Source organism: Labrus mixtus, chromosome 1, assembly GCF_963584025.1.
Source record: "Labrus mixtus chromosome 1, fLabMix1.1, whole genome shotgun sequence".
Taxonomy (NCBI): domain Eukaryota; kingdom Metazoa; phylum Chordata; class Actinopteri; order Labriformes; family Labridae; genus Labrus; species Labrus mixtus.
The window spans coordinates 20,958,413-20,977,083 of record NC_083612.1 but is presented as its reverse complement, the minus strand read 5'-3'; the positions used below and the strand labels follow the sequence as shown (position 1 = coordinate 20,977,083).

The 18,671-nt window shown below is 38.4% G+C and overlaps 1 protein-coding gene across 1 annotated transcript in view; it reads left to right on the top strand.

Moving 5' to 3' along the window:
* galnt18b (UDP-N-acetyl-alpha-D-galactosamine:polypeptide N-acetylgalactosaminyltransferase 18b) overlaps positions 1-17,322 on the top strand; it is a 77,150-nt gene extending 59,828 nt beyond the window's left edge. Inside the window, exons 7-11 of the mRNA XM_061037988.1 lie at positions 4,295-4,480; positions 8,238-8,375; positions 11,259-11,354; positions 14,043-14,207; positions 16,606-17,322. Coding sequence (XP_060893971.1) covers positions 4,295-4,480; positions 8,238-8,375; positions 11,259-11,354; positions 14,043-14,207; positions 16,606-16,752 — 732 coding nt within the window. The 3' untranslated portion in view covers positions 16,753-17,322. The remainder of the gene's footprint in view (positions 1-4,294; positions 4,481-8,237; positions 8,376-11,258; positions 11,355-14,042; positions 14,208-16,605) is intronic.
* Positions 17,323-18,671: the final 1,349 nt, after the last annotated feature.

Genomic DNA, 18,671 nt, shown 5'->3' with positions numbered 1-18,671 from the left:
GATTGTATCGCTACAAGTCAACCAGCTAACTAAAATTAAATTTGAATAAATTGCCAATGCTCCTGTAAGCCTACAAGATGTAGTTCGCTATGACATGCCTATACCGGAAAGAAACAGTGTTTCTGGTGTAGTATAGGTTGTAGGCTAATTAACTCGACATGCCGACATTTGCAGCTAACCCTAAATGTTTTTCCTTCTTCTGAGCTTAGAATCAACCACAACCCAATTGCAGGTTATGGGCTGCTATTTTTTAGCATATATTTTTGGTGTGTGTCCCTCAAGGTAAAGGTAAGTGTTGCTACCACCTGTATGTCTTCACATGTCTTTTTGTAATGCCTACTAATGCTACATTGAGTGTCTTAATAACTACTACTTCACGCGTATGCTTATTTAAAAGGCTAATCTTGGGCTGCTTCCATCTTTTTTCTATCTTTGATCATAATAACATTTGAATATGTGTAAATTCACTGCCTCTCTTGGAAATAAAGAACTTAAAAATAGCGTACCAGAAAAGTTTTATATCCAGTAAAGAAGAGACTGAGTTCATAAAAGAGCAGCAGAGAAATGTTTAAGACATGTGAGGTATTTGAGACATTTCAGAAATGTCCTGATCCTATTTTGGCTGTGAATCTTGGGAGCAACAACAGGAAGCTGCTGCTCTTTGTGAACAAGAAAAGCACAAACATGTGACAGACAATGTTTCCATGCCTGCATGGTGTGACTGCTGCTTAACATTATTAAGATAGATATAGGTTGTTGTACTTGAAGGCAGCACGTCATACACAAACTGGAGGTCGCAAAAAGTTCATAAGATTATTAAGCACACTGACAATCCAATCATTAAGCTTAAAAACTGTATTTTCTGTATTTTGACTTGATATGTTGATGCAACGCAAAACTGCATCATGTTAATACTTTAAATCCTCAAAGCCTTGGTGAAATAACCTTGTGAGTACTGCCATCAAAATCCATTTAATCCACTAGACACTCTGCTTGTGTAATTGGCACCAGTGTGCATAGAAAAAGGAATGAAGCACTTCCACTCACATTACATTTACATTAAAGATATTTAGCTCTTGCTCTTATCCAAAGCTAATTATGATGAGGGCAGCAATAAAATTAGCTTAGACTCTGTCTGATGGTGCCCTGATAATAGATCTGAGAAAACAATTTTATATTATGACACGACTTCTCTGCCAGAAAAGTTCTATAGAAAATAAAGAAAGAGTGAGATGGGAGGAGGCTCAGATTCAGACAGCAGCATATTTGCAGGCGGATGTGGCAGCGAGAGGCAAGACACAAGTGGGAGCGTGGGACGTGAGATATTTCTGCAGGGGATGAGTTTTAAGTTTGAAGGGAGTGGTTGTGTCGTCCTGACTGAGATTGTTCCCTCGCTGCTGAATCAGGGAGACTTTCTGGAGTGAGGTCCTGACTTTTAATAAAAAGTGGACTCAAAAATCGACTAAAGTTAGTGGCTGCTTTGATTTGTTTTGAGGCAGTGTAGCCAAAGTATAACACCTATTATTTTGTATGACAGTGACCAAGTGACAGAAGGTTTTAAAATCTGATTGCTATTTATATTTAACAGCTTTTTGACAGCACAGAGCTGGAGAGAAGGATCACACCACCATATCTGTGTAAAGGCAAATTTCCAGTGTGGCGAAACAGATTTCATGAGTCACTATACAAATTACATGGTGGGTTTGATCATTCAAGGAGGAGTGAGCCATTAGAAACACTCAAATGTATTTAAAGGTCGTGTTTTGAATACAATACAATGAAGGTTCTCAGATTAATTGAAGAGTCAGACCTCTGTCTTGACAGTAATGACCCATTTCTTGTGATTAATTTTGGAAAAAAAGCAGCAGATAATTAGTGGTTTCCTACAGTGGGCGTCACAGGGGCCGAATGCAGAGGCATTATTTTCATTATCTTAAAGAAGAGCTGACACTGAAGAATGGGAGGGATCCTACAAGCTGTAATTAAAACAGTTTATGAAAGTCTTTGCTTAAATCTCTTGATGTTCTACTGTGCTTTTTCAGTCAAGTCATGTTTTTAGATGTTTTGTGAATACGTAATTGATTATTTTTTTGTAGATTTCATTAAATCTTTAGATTTCTTCTTTTTTTTGCCTATTTGCCTTTATTGGATAGGGCAATAGGGCAGCTGAAGAGAGACACAGGAAATGTTGGGAGAAGAGAATCGGGGATGACATGCAGCAAAAGGCCAAGGTCGGATTGGAACCCATGGCCGCTGTGAAGAGAACTACAGCCTCTGTACATGGGGCGCGCGACATAACTGCCAGGCAATCAGCACCCGAGAATCTGTTGATTTTTTTTATCTAAGCTTGCAGCACCCCTCAAGAAATGGAAAATTTTGTAGACTGACTAAAAAAAAAAATATTGATATTTATCAGATGTGTTAGAAAGAACAGAAGCTTGAGCCATCAATATTTTTGTTCATCTGGTTTAAAAATAACCTCAATTGTACAAAAACATAAAACATTTGCACTAACTGGTTTTCTTGGTCCAAAGACTGGACTGTTGATTGGACGGTGGGTTTGGTTGTGTCATCAACAACATATTTTCTGTTAAAATGCACATGAATGGGGCACCAGTGCCTAGTGGTTCGTTTATACGCACCGTGTGCGGAGGGTGTAGTCCTCAGGCGTGGTTCAAGTACGACCTGTAGCTTCTTGCCAGCATATAATTCCCCACTCTCTCTCTCTCCTCTCCAAAGTCATTAAAGTCAACCCCACTCCAAATCTTTTATAAATGCACATGAATAAGAATATCATTAAAGTTTAAATTTGATGCCAGAAAACCACAGCTGCAGCTTCAACAACCATCCAGTTTCTCTTCAGTTTTGGTTATTTTTGTTGGATAAAAATGATACATCATGATGATTTTGTACGAAATGCTCAATTTATTAAAAGTGGTATACAGTTATTTTCAGACTTCAAACAGGTTCAGGGTGTGCTGCTGCAGAAGAAAAACCTTTGAATTAGATCCTGATCTAATTCAGACACACTAACATTGGCATGGCACTGTGATTTGGTTCTCAAATGACAGTGCTGTTGGATGATTTCAGCTTTTTTTCATGCTGAAACTCATTGTGTCCTGGACTAATGTTGAGCTTTATGTGATTTCTGAGCATCTTCACATAATCTTAGCGTGATGTCTCCTTTGATGACCCATCTTCATTGATTTCTATGATTCTGTGAATTGCATTAATACCATTCATATAATTCAGACAAAAATCTGCATTCCCATTCTACTTCCTAATTCCTTGTATTATACATTTTCCTCAAAGCTTTAACTCTCATCTATGTTTTTAAAGTACTCATTACTCAACGATGCATACATCTTTTGATGTTTAATGATATTAAGAACATTTTTTAACAGATTGCCTTGTTTGACTGATAGGGGCAATTAAGTTTGTTAAATAATAGAGGAAGCAATGTAAACAGAAAAATAAATCAAGTGGGTTTACATAAATTAGCATAACCACAATTATAATGCTTGACTGCATGTTGATTATAAATGTATGGAGAAAAATTTGCATCAGGCTAATTATGTGATAAAGTGGGTTAGCAGGGAGTGTAAAATGACACTCGCTGTACTTTTTTTTTTTAAATAACTCATTATTATCCTTATCATTACCTGTCACTATTTCCTGGATGGAGGTCCCACGGTCGTGAAAAGGTTTGCACAGATCCCCTCACCAGGGTCTGGAGCCTCCCAGAGGTCTTCATTATGTCAGAGAGGAGTTAGTGCCACTGGCTCTTACTCATCAGGCTTCTCCTCCTGGGTACTGGGACATTAATGTTTTCCACCACGGGGACTCCCTCCTCACAGTCGAGGACACAGTTGGCTGCAGAGGTAATGAATAGTCCCTGCCTGTAGCCGCAGTCCTGCTTCAAGTCGCCCAGAATGAAACAGTCACTGCCCATTGCACTGTCTGTGAGGAAATCCTCTGAACTGCTCTCTAACCTGAGAAACAGCATAATGAGAACAGAGGTACCTGCACTTAAGAAGGAACAAAAAAGACTGAACACATTTACACATTTATACTTTTTGTAGAACCTTGGCCGCACAGGGACTTTGGCTTTTCTGAAACTTTTCGCTTTCCACTTCAGAAATGGTTTCAGTTTTTTACAGAAATAAGGAGATTCTAGACCTGTGGTTTGACCACAACAGAAATACTTCAACTCATAAGATGAAGACGAGTCACTGCTCGTACTATAACGTATAAATGTTTCTCCTTTCTTTGTGTTTGTAATGTTGGAATGCAGGTGTGGCAGTGTGGCGGCAGTGTCGAGGTCCTGCCTTGTGCTCGTATTGCCCACATAGAGCGCGCTCACAAACCCTACACGGAGGACCTGACGACTCACGTGAGGAGAAACGCCCTCAGAGTGGCAGAAGTTTGGATGGATGAGTTTAAGAGCCACGTGTACATGGCCTGGAATATTCCAATGGAGGTGAATGATCATGTCATTACAATGTTTTCTGATAAACAAAACTTTGAGATCATACTTTAATGAACTTGGCATGTTGATGAATCTCAGCATGCCAAGTTCATTGGTGTGGACCAAATATGGAAGTTGGTCTGGTAGCTGGAGAGGTGCCAGATCACTTCCTGAGCACTGCCGAGGTGCCCTTGAGCAAGGCACCAAACCCCCTCCCCACCATCAGCTCAGGAGCGCCCGCTGTGGGCAGCTCCGTCACTCTGACATCTCTCCATTAGTGCATGTCCATAGGATCCTGTTTGTGCATGTGTGTATATTTCAGCCTATGTGTGTGTTGCATGACTTACAGAGTGTAAAAACAGAAATATCCGATTGCTGGGATCAATAAAGTTAATCTTAATCTTAATCTTGATATTTAAGTGATTAACGATCATAATAAGATTTAAGGTGTCTTTATTGGTACCTACAATTGTTAAATTGTTGTTCAGATGAAAGATTAAGCATTCAATAGATAAAAACAGCACATTTCAGATTTAAATAATCAAAGGATGTCCAGACAAAGTGCTCATACAAAATTCCATGTTTTGCACTGACATCACAATACATTCAAGTCGTAAACAATACTAGGATGTAATTGTTTGTTTATTAGTGATTACTCACTCTCTGTGCCATTTTTAAATATGAAACAAAACAGAAAATAATCAAAAAGAAAATAACAAAGAAATAAATGAAAATCTGGTAGAAATCTAGGATTGGCTTATCGTTTGCAGAACAGTCACTCTTGTGTTCATTTAAATGTAATTACTTTGAAGAAAATCGACCTCTCTTTGGCTTATTTGACATTACTATCTTAAATACATGATTTTAGCATTTGACCGTCTACCAGATGGGTTTATTCCCAATGAACAGTTCTCATCCTTTTCTTTGTCAATTAGTCAAAACCTAAAGCTGCATCAGTTTAACGGAAGAAGATAAAAGACGTACACCCCTGAAAAGGCTTGCCTGTTTTCTGTAATGCAGAGCTGGATCATAAGCTCCTTCCTTCCTATGTGTTGTATCTTTGACATGAAACTGTGAATACTTTAAAAATCAATACATATAATATAAGGTGTTTCATTCGTCAAATGTTACATGTCAGCTAAGAAGCTGGCTCCAGCCTTCACTGACAGATACTGTTGAGACATCATATACAGATAAAAGAGAAGAAAACACCTCTGCATTAGTATCACAAGTCAGAATAACACAGTACAGGTGTCACTGTATCAGTAATAGCACAACACAGAATATTGTAATCTTGATTATTTGTCCCATCCCTAATGCAGACACGTCATCAAGAAGCTTTTTCAAAGGGTTTCCTGTTTGGAGGATTTGTCGTTGCAGCCTTTATGTTATAATCCCCGGGGAACATTCATACTGACGTCTCAAGTCAGGTGTGGAAAAGAATCATGCACAATCACACAAACATGAATATAGAAAGCATCATGATAAACACACAGGACAAACAGGCAGCTCCATTGTGCATCCACCTAATCTAAATGTGACAACGTTGAGTGTGATCTGTTATCAGCTGTGCTCGTCTCATCGCAGATGTTTGGTTGAATCAGCTCCTGACACACCACAAAGCTCAGTTGAAATGATTTCTCGTCACATACATAATAGACTGAATACATGCAACAGAATAAATACATACTAAATATGAATCATCCAAATAGTATTAACATAAGTTAGCAGTTAGGAAATAACAGAAAAGAGGGACCATTTAAAAGAAACAATCTTTATTACAGCTGAGATATTGGGAACAAATGATAACTTATATAAAAACGACATAGACAAAAAAGGTACATAATTCAATTATTTCAATGTAGTATTAATTATGTAGAAATGCAAACTATTTACTCTTTTAAATATATTCAGCTGCGGCTGATTTCCATGATTTAAAAGACTGAATGAAGACATCCGCAGTGTCCACAACTGTTAAAGCACAAACTATCTGTTTGCAGATTCACAGTGAATCCAAATGATGCAAACTGTATATGCTGCCGGCTGTCTTGTATTTTAATAGTTGAACCAGTGTTTTTACTTTGGATTAAATGTTTTTATTTGATCTTCATTTGGGATTCAGTAAATTAAAGTAAATAATTGCACTATGTCGTCTCATGTTAAATCTAGCACCCCTCAAAGGCGAAGTCAAATGTTTGTTCACTGAAGCTTTTTTTCTCCTCCTGCATAATCAGTTTGAATATGTAAATCCACGTTATGAATAGATGAACATCTGCGGGCAATTCATTCAGTCAATAATGAGGCATTTAACAGAGTCTGGACTCGAGAAGCATGAAATTTAGCCGCAGCTTTAGCCCAATGAATTATCCACAAAATAAAAAATATATATATGTGTTAATCTGAAGATGTAAAACAAGCCGAGTACTGTTGTTTATGTCTGCACCCATCAGAGTTCACTTTTTGATGTTTTTGAGCACCAGAGAGCCCCGTCAACTTTTCGACCCTCCAGAGCTTTTGAGTTATTAAAGAGAGGCGTCAGTGACGTTTGAGGACAACATGAGCCAGATGATGACATGCAATGAGAAAAAAATCACATGAACATGATGTAAAGATACTGCAGTGCTTAAAGGCACAGTATAATTAGCAAGTCAAAGTCTTATTATGAATAAAATATCCTTGTAACTGGTACTGTCTAGACGTTATAAGACTTTTACTGACACATTGTAGGCCACTGTTACTGTTGTAGATGTTTTACAGTAAATTACAGTAAAGGTAGTTTGTTCAGTGGTTTCCAATGTACGGCTCTAACCCTGCAAAGGGTCACAAAATAAATCTGAGGGGTTGTATGATGGTTGAACGGAGAGAATTGAATGAAAAGCCCCACATACAACAACATTACAACAAACATCTTCATGTATACCTGTTCTTTTGTTACTTTTAATGGTCTAAAAAATGTTATTTCTGTAGTTTCTTTTTATTAGATCCACCCAGGAAACGTTCTCTTTTACAGGTCTATGAACACATGAAATTGTAACATGTAACACATGTACACGTTTCTAGTGAGATAATGTTCATGACAAGTAAAAGTCAGGTAACTAAATGTCTGAACACATCAGAAAGCATTCCATTACAGTCCCTCAGGTAGATGAGTAACATTGGGGTTATTGTAGATGTAATCTATTTTTCTATTGTAGTCATCAAATCTTGCCTTACTTTGTGCTTTAATGATTGGTTACTTGTACAATTCTATATAAATATGTTGGAGGACTGTGGTTTAATACAAACAATGCATTGTATCTCTGTAGTACCTCATGTGTCTCAATCAAGATTAAAATGGAAGTTTTGTAAAAAATAAAAACCTGAAAAAACATCCCAAATAGGGACAGTAGATGGCTTATCAACATCTGTGTGCGTGTGTGCACATGCATGTGCACATGTGTGTGTGTGTGTGTGTGTGTGTGTGTGTGTGTGTGTGTGTGTGTGTGATGTGGCAGCTGGAGCAGTACAGTGATTTCCAAGGCAGAACTGGACAAAAATCAAACCCAGTAGAAGCTTTTCAAATACACAACAAATGGCTTCACACTGCTCCTCAATGGCCCATTATCTGATCTGCCTCTCCACAAGCCACGGTTAATCAATTTTATGCTTTGTGTTTGTCGCTGTGTTCCTCTGTGTGTGTGTGTGTGTGTGTGTGTGTGTGTGTGTGTGTGTGTGTGTGTGTGTGTGTGTGTGTGTGGTTTTGTGTGTGTGTCTGTTTGCTTGGACCCAGGACTCTGGGATTGATATCGGCGATATCAGCGAGAGGAAGGCTCTGAGGAAGAGGCTGCGGTGTAAAACTTTCCGATGGTATCTGGTCAACATCTACCCTGAGATGAGGATGTACAGCGACACCATCGCCTACGGAGTGGTAAGCCTCATCCTCCATCTTCATCTCAGTTTCATTTCAGCGCCAGAAAGAAAAAAAAAGCCAAAAACAAGTCAAGACAACAAGGCTTAGCAAATAATTGTAATCCCCTGTGTTGGGATGCGGATGGCTGCTGTCAAGAGCACAAACAGTTCACAAAGAGGAGGGTTTGCTGTAGAGACTCGAGTTCTTTCCTTCTCTTCTCAGAAGGCACTAAACATATTTATTTTGTTGAAGAAAGGTGGAAAAAATAAGGCTCTCCTCTGGAGTAAAAAGCCTTTAAGCAGTTAGATACTTTAAAGTGAAAATGCTAAAAAAACAAAAGACACAAATATGTTAGAAAACAAGTTGAAACATGCTGCAGCTAGAACAGCCCTCTCCAGGGTTTCATTAATTATCTTGTCAAAACCCGGGCTCAGTGAGTTGGACAAACAGGGAGACCACACAGTTTTAAAGTTATTTAAGCGATAGTTCATGGAAAAATAAGGCAAAAACATCCTCATAAAAGAATATGCAGGCTGTAGATAAGTGGTGAATGCAATGGTGACTGTGCGTGGTGCTGTGAAGGCAAAACAAAGACCACAAACCAAATTTAGTGTTGACTAGAGAGAGAGAGAGAGAGAGAGAGAGAGAGAGAGAGAGACTGAGAAGCCAGCTTAAATACTGAGGCCCAGCCTACCCAGGTGCATGACATCAATTTACCAGCTCTGCCCTTTACTACCTGAAGGCAACCTGAGTGGAGAGAGATACAAGGCTACAGGAGGAGCACTGACACAGCAGGGGTTGTCACAATCTTAATACATTTCGATACATAGATGATGTTATACATTCATTGACTTTAAATATTTGCAATTTAACCCGCCAGAGTTTTGCAGCAACATTTTGTTACAGTTAGAGAAGCCAAAAAGAAACTGCACATGCCGGCAGTGTCCTTGTTGTTCTCAAACAGCTTCCTTTCCATGGTCCTCCCACCTCACGTCACTGTGCTGCACCCTAACACACATTGACACACAGACCACAGTGTAATGGCACTGCTTTCTATGTTGTCTGGATGCTGAATTTTTTTCTTGTACAAATTGACGAATGGGGAAAGGATGTCACGAGGAAATAGGCCGGCCTCATTACATTCACTTCTGCAAAGTAGTCGACCTCATTATTCTATGTTTGCGACATGCATTTGATGGGCGAGTCAGTGGTTGGAGGAGTCATTAGATGCCACAAGAATGGCTGATAAATTGAGTTTACATTGCAGAAGAATGTGTTTTTTATATTTTATTCTCACCTTCTCTTTGTCCGGTGACGATGAGGGAGGTGAGGGTGAGGGTAGCTTCATCTGTGAATCTCGGTGTTTAAAAGGCTAAACCCTTGTTAGAGCAGTACAATCAAGATAGATATGTCACATTAAAGACACTTAATGCTGTCTAACTCTGACTTTAAGTTCATGTTTATTTCCCACAGTGGGTCTCTGTTGTCTCATGTTTCTTTCAGTAGAAATAATTTGGTCCTGAGACAGGGCACTGGACCATGTTGTTCCTGTGGATTTTCTGATTATCAGATATGAGTCGACTTCTCCTGAGCCAATGGGAAGCTGAATCATCTCTCGCTGTGTTCTCCTGATCTCACATCTTAACTTAATTCTCCCCCCACACAAACCAGCATCTCCACAGCTGCCTTCGGTACAGATTTGTGTCTTGCAATCAGGCAGACCTTTGTCATGATGCACATGAATAACCCTATGGCTCGGCTTCACAGTCTGAGTAATGTTCATCAAGCCTAACGCTTCTTATTTACATTTTTATAAAGATGAATGGATCCAGGACGGTTGTAAAGTATGATTCAGGTTCGTGGATGATTCAATCCGCTCAGGCCGAGTGTCTTCTGTATTTTCTGTGTATATTTAATATTTACATTCTGTTTATTGAGAATAACGGAGGATACGCGAGGTGATGATGATGGAAGATGGCTTCTTTCCTTCCAACATATTGCCTGTCCTCACACACAAACTTGTAGATACATTTTTATATAATCACAGTGAGCACTGCAGCAAGCAGTGCTTAATGCTTGGATAATAGTTTATTTCCCCTGAGAGAGAAATAATGTACTTCTACATTTATTTAAAAGAAGGGAGCAAAACCTTTCCAGTACAGAAAGGTGTATTACCCTCACATAACACTTTCAAATTTCCTTCTCTAATCGGGATGGCTGTTTTCAGTTTTCTTATTTCATAAACTTATAAAACAGAAAAATGAATCTTAAGAATTACCATCACCGGAAATATAATGTACAGAAAGGACCTTATATACAACATAGAAAGCATAACAACCATTGTTTGAAATCTTTATTATTTACCTACAAACGAGGAAATGGTTGAACATCAATTTTCCAACACAAAGCTTATTGCTTATTAAATCAGCTTCCCTCTGATTGGAGCGGTGTTGGAGGATGTTACCTTTCGTAGCGGATCATAACTATATGAGTATGTAAAATATAAGGCAACTGACAAAACTAACAAAATACTTCATAATCAATTCCAAAACACACAGGGAATCATTGTGGTTGTAATAAACAGGAGATATACGACCTTTAATTGCAGTCATCTTAAAACCCAGGCAGCAGCATTCTCAATAGTGTACAGTTTATGGCTTTTGGCAGTCCATGCGTTTGGTCTTATTTTCAAAGCAAGATGACTGAAAATCCTTTGAGTGTAGTCCTCCCTCTGTTTCCTTTCATGTATTTGCTTTGTTTGTACATTAAGGGATTCATTGTAATCTATATTGTTGTGAAATTAAAATTCACACTGAGTAGCATAGAATAAATATTTAGTGAGATTCAAAATGTCATGTGTAACACGCTCTTTTTTTAATTGTGTGTGTCTCTTAATGTCAGCTGAAAAACTCTCTGAAGACCGAGCTGTGTCTGGACCAGGGGCCTGACAACGACAATGTGCCCATCCTGTACCTCTGTCATGGGATGACACCTCAGGTACCAGTACCATCTCTCCCTGTCTCTCTCCCTGTCTCTCTCCCTGTCTCTCTCTCTCTCTCTCTCTCTCTCTCTCTCTCTCTCTCTCTCTCTCTGCAAGACTGTTTCATGCAGCATGTAGCATAAAGCCAGATTTAATACATCACCTCTCTATTTTATCTCCATCTTGGGTTCTTCTGACTCAATAAAACCTGCTCCATCTGGAAGAAAAACAACCTCCCCTTCCTTTGCCTTCACATTGGATCAAACTCACAAGCTTTTCCTCATAAAACGGGATCGGGTTTCCTTTTTTGCCCTTTACAGAAACAGACCTCAATGTAGTTAAATACATATAAAACTCATCTCCCATTTTTCATACCCTTTCCTTAGGCATCAATAATAAAATGCCATGTTATTGACAAAACAACAAGTTATATTGTGCCTGAACATTTGTCTCTGTCTCCGGATTTCTTCTAAATGTTTACTTTCTTATTTTCCACGAACATCAAAAGATTAAAGAGCAAAACCATTTCAGATCCACTGTGATACCCCTCTATTTTACTGTCACATGTTTTCACTCAGTCTCTTAAAGTGATGTCTTTGGACCGCTTGTCCAGGATATATTTCAGCCCCAGTAACTGGGCCTTCAAGTGTCTTCAAATGTTAGCATAGTCTGATTATCACTTACTTTCTCCTGGCTCTTTCAGCTCCTATCGATCCCTCCGTCCCATTATGTCTAAACAGACTGCTTTCAGAGTTTGTTTAACCTTGCTGTGGCAGCTGAAAACTTGTCTTATGGAGTGAGACTTGATCTCACATTATCCCTCTCAATTTGAATGAATCTATTGGACATTTCACACTTATTACGCCTCTATTGACATTTACACCACAGCGCAAATTAAAACTGATTCAGGAGTAAGCTGTATAATCTTGTAATGCCTTTTCTTTTTTAAAAACCCATACGATAACTTCTAGAGCCCTTTCTGGGACCTAAATAACTCTAAAGCATACTTATTATAAATCTGTAATTCACTATAGATCTCTGTTAATCCTGGCATATCAAACAACAGATTGGAGCAGCTCCAGCATTTCTAATGAGATTAGGGATATCTGCAAGACAAATCCAGTCTGCTCTATTTTAGTGTTTGCATGTTACGTCATGGAGAGGAATTATTCTCTGGATTGCGTCTATAATAATACATGGAAATAGAAGGGTTTGAATGTTTGCTGCTTTCTGTCAAAACAAGGTTTTGCAGGTGCCAGCTATATGTTTCACTGTTTTGCTTTGGCAGAGATATCCTTTGTATTGCAGGTGTTGTAATAAATGCTACATCAGTGCACATGCATGAAAGGAGTCAGAAATACAAAGTTTACAATCCAGCACAGGACTGACTTTACAAGAGCATGTTGTCAGTTACCGTACAATTCAGCATTTCAGCACAAGCGATGATAAAACATTCCGACTTAAGCTCAGTAACAATAGAAACCAGAGCTACATAACGTCTGGCAGTCTGAGCTGTTCCAAAAAGTGAGCAGCACAGATTTTTTTAAATCACACTAGTCACTGTTTAATTTCTGTTGTGAAGGAGGCAGGAGGCCTTTTTTGGATAAGAGTAAAAAGCGAACAAGCTGCAGAAGACGCAAACATGGCCAAGATGATTTATTTAGAAAGAAGAAAAGATCTTGGAGTGCAAATAGTGGTGCAGAATTAGAGACAGAGCCCATGTTAAATATTCTGCTCCAAAACATGTTTACTCTGATGTGAATCTTAACTCCCCCATCCACCACTGATGTCTTAATCATTTTGTTTGAAGCAACTTGCTTGTCGCACATTTTTAAAGAAGTTCTGCTGCTCAAGTTGAAGCTAAGGCACAAAGTTTTTTCTTTTAAGTTGTCTCAGGTCATACCGGTTGGGAGCCACTAGTTGATGATTGATTGTCATCAATCAGTCAGTCATTGGTTCAACTATTCAAAATGTAGGCGTGTTGCAAATGCAAATCAAATCAAGTTTACTTAAGTAGAGCACACAAACCTTAAAGCTGCACTAAAGGGCAGCACTGATGTAAATGTACTTTACACATTAGTAAGATACACCAATGAGTAATCCAATATGAGCATTCATTCCTTGTATTTATTTTCTATGTTTATTACATAAAACTAACAGCAGAAGACTTTGATTTCTGCTTCATTTGTCTGTCTGTAAATTTGTTCAACAGATTGTCTTTTTTGCTCTCTCTCTTCCAACTTGTGTTTATACCACTAAGCCTTTCATTTCTGAAAAACAAAACATGCCTCTGCTGTAAATGATTTGGGGATTTTGTGAGGTTAATGTAAAAAAGAACTGCCTGCAAAAGAAACACAATCTGGGCAGGATTTCATCAGCCAGTACACAATTAGTCTAATTGTCTCCCAATTCCTGATTTAATTATCAGCACTGTCTTTTAATGGGTTTTTTTTGGTTTTTTTTGTCTTTCCTCATTCTCATTTTAACAGGATAGCTGTACTCATGTTTAATGTATATAAATAACCCTCATAGAGATTTTATCATATCCAAACAACAAAGGGCAAGCCTATTTCCTGCACAGTTTATTACTTACTTGGTTAAATACAAGCTCTAGAATAGTTGTTATTAAAGGTCATTCCCAGCATGTCTTAAGATACAGCAAAGGACTTCACAGTTTGTTTGAAGTTGGATGTTCTTTCTTGTAGAATGTGTACTACACAAGTACTCAGCAGCTCCACATTGGGCTCCTCAGTCCCACTGTCGACGACGACGACAACAAGTGCCTGGTGGATGTGAACAGCAGACCGCGCCTCATTGAGTGCAGCTACGCTGCAGCCAAACGCATGAAGCTCCACTGGCTCTTTTCTCAGGTAACAACCCATGACACACACCCCACACATGGTCAGGAAACACAAGGCTCAAGAACACACGTTTTCTATTCTTTAGTCTGAGTGGTTTGAAGGAGAGGTTTGAGGTAGGAGAAAATAACAACTGTGGAGGCTGCTTTTTAATCATGCAAGTGGTTTAATTTACTATTTGACTGGATTTTCACTCAATCCTGCAGGTCATTTAGTGACGAACACTCATTGAAATTTAATGATTGTCTTTCTTCATTAGCGGCTCCGTGCTGCACAGAGTCTTTAAACAGAACAGGCAGTAACCTTAAAACGGCCGATGACAGCGGGTGAATTGGATTAACTGCATGCTTTGATTTGGGCTCAAAAGGCCTCATATTATTGTATGCTTTGCTGTCAGTGCAGCCGTAATTAAAAACTCTGCTCAAAATGTTTTCTATAACAAGAACAATATTCCTGACACTTGTGGATGGCTGCTGCCAGTGTGTCCATGTCAGGTATCCTCAAACTGAACTTTGAGAGGTCATTTTAGTTAACTTGTATAATTCAGTAAATTGAACAGGGACATATCAGATGGACTGGAGCATATCATGACTGAAACATGCACATATGCAAATTGTCAAGCAAAGATGAACCTATCAGCAGAACCGAGAGGTATCAGAATATGTTCATTTAAGAGATAACATGCATTACTGTTCATTGTTTTGAAAGTTGCATTAACCTGCTATGCTCTTGAAAATGACTTAGCTATTCCTTTATGTGTTAAAGATCTAAAATGTGAGCTTGCATGTAAAGATGAGTCATTTGTTGGCAGGTGCTGATACCTATGATTAGAAAACAAGCGCACATCAGTAGGAGGAACTGCATGACTTTGTTTTGCTTATTCCTTTATGTCAGTGTGTGTGGGTGATTCCTTTGTATTTCCCAGTAACAAACACCTATTGTTCTGTATATAGCATAGTAAATCCAATATTTACCATAGCATCCCACATGCTACAAGTTCACATATACATTCATCATCTTGACTCCCGGGGGCTTTTTTTTAACAAGCGGCAGCAGGATAACTTGGGTGAGTTGAGGGGCTTGAGATTTAAAACTTGACCTTGTTCCAGGCCTTTGAATCACTTCCCACATGTTTGTATTCTTTATTTTATTTTTATCTTTTAATTGTGTTTGGCTAAAGGACTACAGTTTCCTCTGGTTTGAGAAACAACTGGACTGATAAAATAGAAGCTTCCTCTCCCTGCCAAAAGAGACAGAACTCTATTCTGTACTTTTCTTATATTATGTCTTATATCTGCTCTATGTCATGTATTTTAAAGCTCATAATGTTATTAATGCTTTGCTTTTAACTCTGTAAAACACTTTGAATTGATTTATGTATGAATGGTGCTCTATAAATAAACCTGCCTTGCCTTGCCATGGAATGTAATAATCTGTTATTCCTTTTTTTTTACCTGGAAAAATAAGCTTCAGTGTTTAAAAGTTCCTTGATCTTCTCATTCGCTGCTTTTATGGGCTGTTTCAGGATCTCAGTAAATGTTGGTCCATAAATGTCCACTTTCAGTAGTTATAACCAATCTGTTATCAATAAAAAAAAAGTGTCTCCTGGATCTCACAGACGGACCAAACGACTGTAAATACAGAGAGAATAATTCATTTCACGGTCTGTAAAACCAGTCCAATCCTTTGGTCTTTTCCTCCCACATCCCTCTGCTTTCCTCTCATAGCTTTGGAAAGAGCTCTCTCTTCACAGCTGTCTCCACGCAGTATTGACTGTTGAAGACCTCCTCTTCAGTCACTTGCCCTTGCTCGACCATGACGCTGTAATGAGAAAATCCTGTCTCGTTTCTTTAGGATGTGCTAGAATTTTTGGGAGGGCTTTTATGCTCTCTCTTTTTAACAGAATGGGGAAACTGCTGTTGGACATAACTTTCTTTTTGCGCTAAAGGATTTGTTCTTCCTTCAGGCATAACTCTCATCTTAAAACATTTAATAATTTATTTTAAAAATATCGCAATAGCTGTGAAACTAATGATGCAGTTCTACAGTCCCTAATGCCTTTGTTTCAGCATCTCTTCCTCCACAAAACCAGATGTTTTTTTTTCTGGTGTGTTTTATGTTTCATGTTTTTCTCTATGATTTTTCTCACTTATTATATTCTCAAAACCTTAGCCTTGCTAGGGAGATTGCTAATTACTTCACTGGCAATTACCTTGTTTTGTTTTTTACCTTCAAGCCATGGTGATGCTATCAACATGGTAGTGTAAAAATCAGCCAAAACGCTCAGAGCTTTTCAGCAGCTCACATCTGCACGTGTTCACAGCAGTGTTTATTTAAAGTTCTATTGAGCACACAAATTGTGTTCCTGCTGCACAGCTCAATTTTAACCATCCTGCTTTTATCTTTTCAGGGAGGATCCATTCAGAACAGGAAATCAAAGAGATGCCTAGAGCTTGTGGCTAGCACTGACAATGAGTTTGGCTACCAACTGGCTCTGCAGAAATGCACTGGACAGAAATGGTTCATCACAAATGTTCTGTTTAGCGGCTCTTTATGATCGACTGCTGGAAGGGACGCTGCAGTGAAAAGCACACAGTAATGGAAATGTGAGTGCGTACTTTTATGTTCACGTGTAAGCGCAAGATGTTTTTTTTTTAGCGTGCGAAAGGATTTGAAGGAGGAGTCCACAGAAGAGTGGGCACAGTTTGACATCATTTGTGACTCCACAATGTCCTCTGATGAGCAGTCGACATCACATCGTAAATGTTAAACATTTTATGTTGCCTACAGGATCAGCCATAGTTGGCCAATATTTTGCAGGTTTGACGTATAATATATTTAGTATATTTTGTGGTAAATCTGGTACAGTCAGATATTGGTTGACTAAAAAGAAGTATTGGGTCCAATATGTTTTCTACTGATCATTACTGCTACTGTGTAGCAAGCTTTCTCAATCTGTTTCTGCTGTAATTATTTGATTTTAATGTCTCAGGTTTCTAGGTTTATTATGGGGTTCAGCTGTACAGATGTGGGGCAAGGTGGGATACATCAGAAAATGATTATTTTCTAAGTGTAAATATTTGAAATATTTGTAATAAGTAACAGTAAAACCTATTGTAACTACTGAGTACAATTGTCCTTTTTTTTCCTTCTGTGATCAAACACATAGCATCACCATTTAGTTAAAAAATAAAAGGACTTGATTCCACAAATACCAAACCAATTTTTCATTGTGAAGAATGTCTGTGTTACAGAAGCTTTGTAATGCTCTTCAGCTAAAGAAAATCATGCAAATAGAAAAAACACCAGCAAAGGTAGAAAAAAAAGCTCTTCACCAATTAGACAACACGGATACAACAAAATGAAATACACTGCTAGGTCAGGCAACTGTTGCCATGGTTTGTGGCTCATGGAGAAACGTTCAGGCACATCAGTGAATGTAGGTCGCGTGTGTTTTAGCAGAACTTTTGTGCCAACAACAAGGTATTGTATTTTGAAGCAACTTGCACAGAAAAGAAATATGAAGCATAAAAACGGGTAAAATGTGAGAAATAACATCAGATAGAAAAAATAAAACAGAGGCTGAACTGTTCACATCAGAGACATCTAGGACAAAGGAATAAAATGCTGTCTAGACATGTAGTTAACATTGCACATGCTGTGTTAGCCTTTTCAATATATATGCTAAAGATTACGATGAGATTACTGATATTAAAAATGCTACTAGACTGCTACTAACTGTGGAAGGATACTTAGTAAGATTGAGCCAATGGAAAGGATGAAACATACAAAATCCTTAATTGGTATCTCACTTTCTTAATCCCACAGAAACGTGGTCATTTTTAATGTCTAATGAATCTGTGTTTTTATATCTGTGCTGTATTTTCTGTGCTGAATGTGTTGTCAACTTTTGGTTTCTGTATTGAGTTTTTTCCAATCCATGTGTGTTTTCTTGAACACACTCAGAAACTGGATCAGATACCCTTGCTCTATCTGAGGAACAAAATCCATCTGCCAGCACCTCTAAAACTCAAAGCTTAACACATTTTATGTTGTTTGTTTAGTCTGTACACGAGCAGAACACAATTTAATACACAGGTTTTGGTTCACATTATGAGTCACCCAGGTTTTTGATAAGATTTCATGAAATCTTTTATCTTCACTGACAAATAGTAGTGTACATAAAGCCCCCATCCAAAAGCAGAGATCTGGCTTTAAAACAGGTTTGTATTGAACAACACAGAGTGGTTATATTGAAGTCAGTTTTAAATGACAAATACATTGGCAGTAGCCAAGAAACAGGACTGCTATCTGCTCTGACTGATGTTTGCACCTGGGGAGGAGACGAGTTGCAAAGCCTGTTTTCAACATGCCAGTCCTCATTAGCATCCACAGTCAAGCCGTGCTGGGCAAACCATGGCATTAAATATACATGAAAACCCACTTTCATCCCAAGGACCTCCCTCATTAACACAT